The sequence below is a fragment of the Episyrphus balteatus genome, chromosome 4, assembly GCF_945859705.1.
Source record: "Episyrphus balteatus chromosome 4, idEpiBalt1.1, whole genome shotgun sequence".
NCBI classification, from domain to species: domain Eukaryota; kingdom Metazoa; phylum Arthropoda; class Insecta; order Diptera; family Syrphidae; genus Episyrphus; species Episyrphus balteatus.
The window spans coordinates 37,986,500-37,996,708 of NC_079137.1; the positions used below are offsets into that span (position 1 = coordinate 37,986,500).

The following is a 10,209-nucleotide window of genomic DNA, read 5'->3' on the forward strand; positions in this document are numbered from 1 at the left end:
GCCGTGATCGTCTAGTGGTTAGGACCCCACGTTGTGGCCGTGGTAACCCAGGTTAGAATCCTGGTCACGGCAAAGTATACTGAAAAGCCCTTGGTGAAGACAATATTTTATTAACATTAAGATAAATCAAATAAGATAAATGAAATCAAATTGCCCTGCAAAAGAAGTATGATATATTAAGATGCATTTTTAGAAAAAAAAATTTTAAATCGTTAGATCCGTTTTTTAAAAAACTAATTTTTTATTAATAACACTGGTTTACTAGGGTTTTGTTGCCGAAACAAAAATACACTTTTCTAAAGGTTTGCGATGTGCTGAACTCGAATCCGAAGTCAGAAAAACTAATCAGCTCCCGTTTTTGAGATATAACCGTTAGAAAATATAAAATAACGTTTTTTTTTTTTAGTACTTCGGACCATATTCTTTTATGTAAGGAAAATTGTTTAAGTATATTTAGTAACTGTTTCTATAAGAAAGTTTTCCATCTTTCAATATCTGTTTAAATCTTTTCAATATCTTTTGTATTGCCCGAGATATCTTAAAATGAAGTAAGTGGGTTTGGTTTCATATATCATAAAGGAGATAATGACAGGTTTTGAAAGGTGGAAAGTAGTTCTTTTAAAAACAGTTACTAAATATGCTCAAACAATTTTCCTTATATAAGAGAATAAGGCCCGAAGTCCCGCATTTTCTAACGATAATATTTCAAAAACAGGAGCTGATTAATTTTTTTTTTTTTACTTCGGATTCGAGTTTACCACACTGAAAACCTTCAGAAAAGTATATTTTTGTTTAGGCAACAAAAAAAAAGTTTAATTTTGTTAACCAGTGTAAGTTTTTGGAAAAAAAGTTTTAAAATAAAATTGGTATGCCATTTTGTAGAAATCACTAATCAACATCTAAAAACAAAATTTCAAAAAATTTAAATGTCCCGTCTTCGAAAATTTGATTTTTCAAAAAAAATTTTCAAATTTTTTTTAAAAATCCAAAAATTATTTTTTTTTTTGGAAACTTTATTTTTGGTTTATATTTAAATTATAGAAATACTACTTCACAAAAAGTTTCGTTGAAATCGAATAAGCAGTTTCTGAGATAATCGTATTTGAAAAAAAAGGTTCTATGGCAGGTACCGTTAATAATGATTTTAGAACAAAAATTTTTTCATTAAAAGATAGACCTTAGCTTCGAACTAACATTTGAATTTTTAAACAAAATCGTTGCAGCCGTTTTCGAGATACAGTAGTCCCTCGATAATGTGAACTAATTAAAACAAGGCGTTTTCGGATTTTAGAGGGATTCACATTACTGGAACTTTTTCCAATTGCCATATAACTGATTAAAACATTCTTAAAACCAATGAATATTACAGTTATTTTTAGCTCAGTTTAAGCCTGTACTGAATAAAGAAAAAAATCAATAAAGTACAAGTAAAAAAACGTTAAAAAACTTGGTATAAAAAGATGTAAAATGTTAGCACAAAAATCTCCGACCTGCAGCTGCTTTCAATATCTTAAGAAATATCAAGACAAATAACAGTTATCCACTTTTCAGACCTATACAAAGATTGCGTGCACGAACGAGAAAAACATGCAAGCTTTTGCAAAGGAAATTCACATTATAGAGTCTAAAAATTTTCGAAATTCACATTACAGAGATGACAATGAAAATTTTTGGTGATTCACATTTTAGAGAAATTCGCATTATCGGTAATTCACATTATCGAGGGACTACTGTATTTCAATTTTACTAAAATCGGTATATGAAAAGTACCGTTATTTTTGGTCCAAAAAAATGTATTCCAAAAACCCCTCTGGAGATTCACCAAATAACGCTACATACCAAATTTGACATTAATCGGTCTATCCGTTTAGGCTGTAGCTTCTTATACAGACAGACTGACAGACCGACAGACAGACAGACTGACAGATAGACAGACAGACGGACTTCCGGGACCCACTTTTTTGGCAAAATCGTAATGTCGTGGAAAAATGTTATCTCAACTTTCATATATAGTACCTATATCGCAAATAAAAATCATACAAAATGCATTTTTTCCAGGACCTATATTATAGTAGCCTAATCCTTTAAGGGTTTTCCAAACTTGAAAGCTTGAGTATACGTAGCTCTTTATTTTTTGTTTTTATTCTTATTTTCTCCAAAAATAAAATTTGTAACTTTAAAACTATTTAAAAATTACAAAAAAAAAAAAAAAAAAAAAAAAAAACTAAGTAAGAAATTATATTCGTACATAAATATCCCCCTAAATTATAACGGATTCACAGCGTGGGGTCCTTACCACTAGACGATCACGGCTACATATTGGGGTTGTTGGTAATGAATACAAAATAAACTGACAACAGAAATTCGTAATTTTTAATAAAAATCAAAAAATTAAGCCAAAATTAAAGGCACCTCCTTACAGAAATGAAAAACTTAATTATCTCAAAAACGACTCTATGGATTTTACTTATCATACATTTGACCCTTATTTTAATGTACCTGTCATAGAACCGTTTTCTTGATTTTTGACCTTCCCGTGAACGACTACCCTACTAACAATTTTGCTTCTATAATGCTTTACAGAAGCAACAATTGCATCTGTAAAGCTTTATGGAACCAAAATTGTTTGTCGGGTAAGTTGATGATTTTGTAAAAATAAAAAAAAATAATAGATAACACTGCCCAACACACAAAAATTTTCCAGACCATTGTTTATCATTTCTTACTAAGTTTAGGGTGCTGATTCCAAAAATGACATTAGTTTTATTCTAGCAGCTCTAGTTTTTAAATTATTCATACATGAAAATTCATAGAAATTCATACAATTTTTTTTTTTTTTGTTAATTTTTTTTTTTATTGAAAAAAATTTTTTGTATTTTTATTTTACTTACGAAACCGAAATACATTACATTCGAAACGAATTTTTCCAACAAAACTTTTAAAACGCTTGTAATAATGAAATCTAAAAAAAAATAGTATTAAATTACCAAAAAAATGTGAAAAATTAAAATATCTAAAAAAAAAATAGAGCTCCTAGAAAGCAACCAATGTGATTTTTAGGCTTAGTGAACCCAAATGCATTAGGTTCGATAAGAAAATTTCTGAAAAATGTTAACAAACAGTTAAAATAAGCATAACTTTAAAATAAGTACGAAATTACCCCCAAAATGTGGAAAACTAAAATATTTCAAAAAATAGAGCTCCTAGAAAAAAATGAATGTAATTTTTAGGTTAACTGACCCCAAAAACATTGAGTTTAATATTATTTTTTTCTGGAAAACTTTAATAAACCCTCAAAATAAGAAAAACTTAAAAATGAGTAGGTATGAATATTTTCACAAATGTGAAAAATTAAATATTTCAAAAACTAGAGCTGCTAGAAAGAAACCAGTATTATTTTTGAGCTTACTGAATCCAAATCTATATTGATATAAATCTCTCTGGAAATTGTTTAAAAGTTGAAAATTGTTGGCCAGTGATAATTTAAAAAAAAGGAACAATGAATCGTTTAGAAGCTTTGTTTTTATGCTTGATTATTTTCTTTATGCATATCAATTACTTTGAGAAATGCTTGAAAATTTTTATTTTTAAAAAACTTTTTTTTTTTGAAAAAGGCTCTCACGGTTTTCTTTAGTTAATAGGTTTTGGTTTAATTAAATTTATTATAAAATTAAATTAAAAATATTGTTTCATGAATTTCTAAAAATCAATATTCTAAGCAAATTTCACTATAAGAACAAGGACATGCGACCCAGCCGTGCATTTTATATTGTTTTCTATTAGAAATAAAAAAAAAATTGTAAATTGTAAAAGTGCATTTTAAACAGCTTTCTATCAAAAATTAAAAAAACAAAAATATACAAAAACGGAAAATATTTTAACTGAGGAATAAAAGAGTTTATAGTTTGATAAAATACTTCTACCGTTTACCTTAAGGAAATACAAAAACATAGTGCCTTTAGTAACCAAAAAAATTCTTACTTGACAACTGACCTTTAGAATTTTAATTGCAAATATAAGCAAAGCATGTAAAAATATCAACACCAAAAAGCTATCTTCCATTCATATCAAATCCAAACACCATTACTTTAATTCCCCAAAATAAACATTCCTCTTGTAATAATTGGTAAACATATTTCTGACACTTCGAAGTCGTCTGTGCCAACAAAACCAAACAAATAAACGCACTTCTAAAAATCATTCCCTATACAGCACACCACACGATGAAATTGTGTGGCACTTCATTTGTAAAGTTCAGCTATTCACCTAAAAAAAACTGTTGCTAATTGCCTTGGCCTAGTGTACTTGTATCTATATAAACCAAAAAAAAAAGACCAACAGTAAATCGATTCCCTTCAAGTCTCAGCCAGACCAGCCCACGTTAATTACTTCAACAGTACCCAAAAACAAAAAACTAAAATACAAAAAACATACATCAACGAGAACTTGCAAATCATCGACAGTACATAGTTTCTGCCAGTTCTACTATATAAATCCATTGTCCTGCTAAATTTCAAACAGAAAGTCCACCGCGGACAGTATGAAGTGGCAAATTCCAATTGTACTCCAAGCTCTATTAGCTTTTTCAATTTCAAAACCTACAACTGCAGCTATTAATAGTACATTCGTAATCGGTATCATTGAGCGACTATACGATGCTTATCCCATGAAAACGTTGCCTATTTTTTGGAGTCGTTACATCGAACCTACGGATAGTTTGTTTTCGAATATTTCCCAACAACTCTTCCAGAAATATCCAATTCCACAAATGCATTTTACCGAATCATCAAATCAGGAATTGCGATACCTATTGGATGCCAATACAACACTTTCCATTGTTCTCACCGATCACATGTCAATGGAAATTCTAAAAATTGTCGCTACCCGATTGCGAGGCATGCACTTGGCAAAATTACTGCTGGTGTTGAGGGAACCAGTTCTTTTGGATCAATTGAGATTTTTTCAAAATTGGCTTTGGGAGAAACAATTCACAAACGCCTTGGTACTTTATCAGGATAAGTTAAGCAAACAAAATCAAATCTTTACTCTTAATGCTTATCCGGTCTTGAAATGGGTCAATAGGACAGGTTTGACTGATCCAACTAGGCTTTTTATGCCAGACACCAAGGATATGAAGCAGTATCCAGTTGAAATTCTTTACATGGAAGATGTGCCAAGGGTGTTTATTTTGAAGGAAAATGGAAAGAAGAAAATCGTTGGGCGCCATGCAAATCTTATACAACTTTTCGCCAAGCATATGAATATTAAGCTTGTTTACAATTTTCAGCCGAATTTGGATTTGGAGAAAATTCTGCGAGAGTTCCATACACAGAATATGGAGCTAAGTGTTCATTCATATTCAATGTTTGATTTGGAAGAAATTGGAAGTAGTTATCCTTTGGAAACGGTTCGTTGGTGTATCATGGTGCCGCTGCGAAGTGAGGTTCCAAAGAGTGACTACGTTATTATAAGCTTTGATAGAGCCACTTGGATTGCGACAGGGCTAAGTGTTATTTATATAGCTCTGTTGTTGCGTTTTATTGATCCACCATCTTCGGAGACACCTCAGAAGTACTTTTTTCTTCGGAGTCTGGCCATTTTAATGTACAGTCCAAATATGGCGGAAAGGATGACAATGCCAACTGTAAGACAGTTCCTATTTTTTGCGCAGGTGTTTCTCCTTGGATTCGTTTTATCCTGCATTTATTCTACTTATCTGACAAGTTTCTGCACAAATATGGTGTTCCAACCCCCGATTGATAGTGTTGCAGATTTAGTTAAAGAGAATCTTCGGGTAATGGTCATAGATTATGAACTTGAGGCAATTCGAACGAGGGCTATATACGGAGAGACATTCTTAAAACTTCTCTATCCAGTGTCTTATATTGAAGTTAATCAACGGCGGGCAAAATTCGATGAACACTATGCGTATAGCATTCGTCAAGACCGTTGGAATTTCCTCAATAAGCAGCAACGAGGTTTGGAAAAGGTTTTCTTTCGACTTTCGAAAATTTGTTTTGGCAGGCATTTCACTATGTTTCCGTTGCAATTCGATTCGCACCTTCGCACGCATATGGACATGTTTATTCTGATTATTATGCAAGCTGGTTTGGATTTATTTTGGGATGAAGAGGCATTTCGAATGGCTGTTTCGATGAAGTTCTCGAAGGTTTTGGTCGAGCAAACTGTCGTGGTGCAGCCCCTGCGATTGGATTATTTTAAACATGTTTATGCGGGTTATTGGTCATTGATTGGGATAAGTACATTGATTTTTATTGTAGAAGTGTTACATGAAAAGTTCTTTTTTATTCGTAGAGCCCTGGCACGGGCTAAGGCCTTGGAAGATTATGTTCAGAACGAAGAGATGCAGAATAAATCAATACATGAAATTTAATGAATTGTTACCTATAGTTGTATTTGATAATAATTTCACAAAAAAATAATTATTGTACACAGCTATTTGAAAAAGATGCATTTGTTTGCGGAAATTTTGTGATAATTTTTTTTTTTTTTTCGTCTTTTGTGATAAATTTTATTCATTTAATTAAACAAAATTGAAAATCTTCTAGAATAATAAAAAGCTCAAAATTGAAGAAGTAAAGTGAAATTAGGCTATTAAACATTATAACACAAGTTTAAAAGACGCCAAAATATTTTTGTTATAATTTTTTGAATCTCCACCCAGCGTTGCCAACCCATTCACTCAAAATTATGCCTCACTTGAAAAAAATTATGCCTTTTCAAATAAATTATGCCTCAATTTAGATTTCTTAGAAATTTTCTTACAATTTAGAAATAAGCGACCAGTTTTTTTTCACCAATAAGAAATAATAGCATATTTGCAAGCGTTTTAGACCTTTTTATAGGTGCACAAAATTCTTCGAAAAATTTAACACTACCAAGAGTTAAATGGTAAAAACGAATTCTGTAAATAAAATTTCGAACAACTTGTATTTAAAATATATGTAATATATTAATTATAAGTTTTTTTTATCAAAATATTCAAAAAATTATAAGAAAATTTTAAAACATAAATCAAGAGTGGAATGAAAAAATTATGCCTTTTTGTCAAAAAATAAGCCTCAATGCCTAAGCTAATAAAATTATGCCTAAAAGGCATAATTATGCCTCAGTTGGCATCGCTGTCTCCACCTCATAGTTGGACTTTAATAATCGAGACTTTCCGACAAGGGATTTTTTGTGTCCAAAGACACACAATTTAATTTGTTTAAAATATAAGTTAACTAAAACATTAAAAAATTTTGTTAAAAAGTTAAAATTTTTCACGTAGGTGTAATATTGTGTTAAGGGCAGGTCTACCCAAGCAGCCAACTTAAATCTCATGTAAATGAATTTGAATGTATTAGTGCACTTCTCTTTGCCATGATTTCACAGCTTTGAATAACATTTTTGCTCTTCGACTCTTTTTTCCCTCAAAGTGAAGCAAAAAAAAAAAACAAAAACCAAATGGAAAGCCACACAAGAAGATAGAGAAAAGAAATACCTCTATGCACGACAAGAATACGACGCAAAAAACCAGATGGCAAAGGAGATACCTACATTTTTGTTGTTTCATTCATGGGATGTGTGAAAAAAAATGCCATTCTTTGTCGCGACATTTCTAGCGACATTTCAACTTCTTCCGCGACAAAAAATATTTTGACGTCGCTATATTATTTTTAGCGACTTTTCTAGCGACTTTTGAAGCCAAGCATTTCTGAGTTGTGGAACGTAAATACTATTTTTATTATATAACAGTTCTGGTCAAAACCTTGTGAAAAATAAAATCAGAAATAAATTGTCAACAAAAACTTAAATTCTATTATTCTTAGACATTTGTGGATAGACATTTGTCGATAGACATTTAGGGATAGACATTTGTAGATAGACATTTGTGGATAGACATTTGTCGATAGACATTTGTGGATAGACATTTGTGAGTAGACATTTCGTCGCCCTAGTATTGAAGTGCCGTATACGCCATTTTTACATTTTTGGGAAATCGCAATTAAATTTTCGGAAGATAATTGCGAAAGAACTAACCGCTAGTATTTTTTGATTTTTTAGTATGATATATAATTAAAATGTGTCATTTATATACATGTTATTGGACATCTGCAATTCGTTTAGTTTTCAAAATATTTAAATTTTTGTGAGTTTGCCGTATACGCCATGAAAATCAGAAGTTTCTTTTATTCATATACCTACACGTACGTCAAAAAAAAAACATAACGTACGTCAAAACAATTCTCAAAATTTTCTTGCATTGCATGAAAAATTTGACGTAAATGCCAAAATTTCTTGTTTTTGTCAAAACAATAGTGGATAGACATTTGTGGATAGACATTTGTGGATAGACATTTGTCGTGAGACATTTGTCGTGAGACATTTGTGGATAGACATTTGTGGATAGACATTTGTGGATAGACATTTGTCGTGAGACATTTGTCGTGAGACATTTGTCGTGAGACATTTGTGGATAGACATTTGTGGATAGACATTTGTCGATAGACATTTGTCGTGAGACATTTGTCGTGAGACATTTATCATGAGACATTTGTCGTGAGACATTTGTGGATAGACATTTGTGGATAGCCATTTGTGGATAGACATTTGTCGATAGACATTTGTGGATAGACATTTGTGGATAGACATTTGTCGATAGACATTTGTGGATAGACATTTGTCGATAGACATTTGTGGATAGACATTTGTGGATAGACATTTGTGGATAGACATTTGTCGATAGACATTTGTGGATAGACATTTGTGGATAGACATTTGTGGATAGACATTTGTCGTGAGACATTTGTCGTGAGACATTTGTGGATAGACATTTGTCGATAGACATTTGTCGATAGACATTTGTCGATAGACATTTGTCGATAGACATTTGTCGATAGACATTTGTCGATAGACATTTGTCGATAGACATTTGTGGATAGACATTTGTGGATAGACATTTGTGGATAGACATTTGTGGATAGACATTTGTCGATAGACATTTGTGGATAGACATTTGTGGATAGACATTTGTCGATAGACATTTGTCGATAGACATTTGTGGATAGACATTTGTGGATAGACATTTGTCGATAGACATTTGTGGATAGACATTTGTGGATAGACATTTGTCGTGAGACATTTGTCGTGAGACATTTGTGGATAGACATTTGTGGATAGACATTTGTCGATAGACATTTGTCGTGAGACATTTGTGGATAGACATTTGTGGATAGACATTTGTCGTGAGACATTTGTCGTGAGACATTTGTGGATAGACATTTGTGGATAGACATTTGTGGATAGACATTTGTGGATAGACATTTGTGGATAGACATTTGTCGATAGACATTTGTGGATAGACATTTGTGGATAGACATTTGTGGATAGACATTTGTGGATAGACATTTGTGGATAGACATTTGTGGATAGACATTTGTGGATAGACATTTGTCGTGAGACATTTGTGGATAGACATTTGTGGATAGACATTTGTCGATAGACATTTGTCGTGAGACATTTGTCGATAGACATTTATCATGAGACATTTGTCGTGAGACATTTGTGGATAGACATTTGTGGATAGACATTTGTGGATAGACATTTGTGGATAGACATTTGTGGATAGACATTTGTCGATAGACATTTGTGGATAGACATTTGTCGATAGACATTTGTGGATAGACATTTGTGGATAGACATTTGTCGATAGACATTTGTCGTGAGACATTTGTCGTGAGACATTTATCATGAGACATTTGTCGTGAGACATTTGTGGATAGACATTTGTGGATAGACATTTGTCGATAGACATTTGTCGATAGACATTTGTGGATAGACATTTGTGGATAGACATTTGTCGATAGACATTTGTGGATAGACATTTGTGGATAGACATTTGTCGATAGACATTTGTGGATAGACATTTGTGGATAGACATTTGTGGATAGACATTTGTGGATAGACATTTGTCGATAGACATTTGTGGATAGACATTTGTGGATAGACATTTGTGGATAGACATTTGTCGTGAGACATTTGTCGTGAGACATTTGTCGTGAGACATTTGTCGTGAGACATTTGTCGTGAGACATTTGTCGTGAGACATTTGTCGTGAGACATTTGTGGATAGACATTTGTGGATAGACATTTGTGGATAGACATTTGTCGATAGACATTTGTGGATAGACATTTGTGGATAGACAT

The 10,209-nt window shown here is 32.0% G+C and overlaps 1 protein-coding gene and 1 non-coding gene across 2 annotated transcripts; both read left to right on the forward strand.

Moving 5' to 3' along the window:
- Window positions 1–72, forward strand: Trnah-gug (transfer RNA histidin (anticodon GUG)). Its single transcript has one exon. It is a non-coding gene; the product is annotated as a tRNA-His (tRNA).
- Window positions 73–4,540: 4,468 nt separating this feature from the next.
- On the forward strand, window positions 4,541–6,394 carry LOC129919198 (uncharacterized). The gene has a single exon (XM_056000049.1). It carries the CDS (start codon window positions 4,541–4,543, stop codon window positions 6,392–6,394), a length of 1,854 nt encoding a protein of 617 aa, XP_055856024.1.
- The last annotated feature ends 3,815 nt before the right edge of the window (window positions 6,395–10,209 follow it).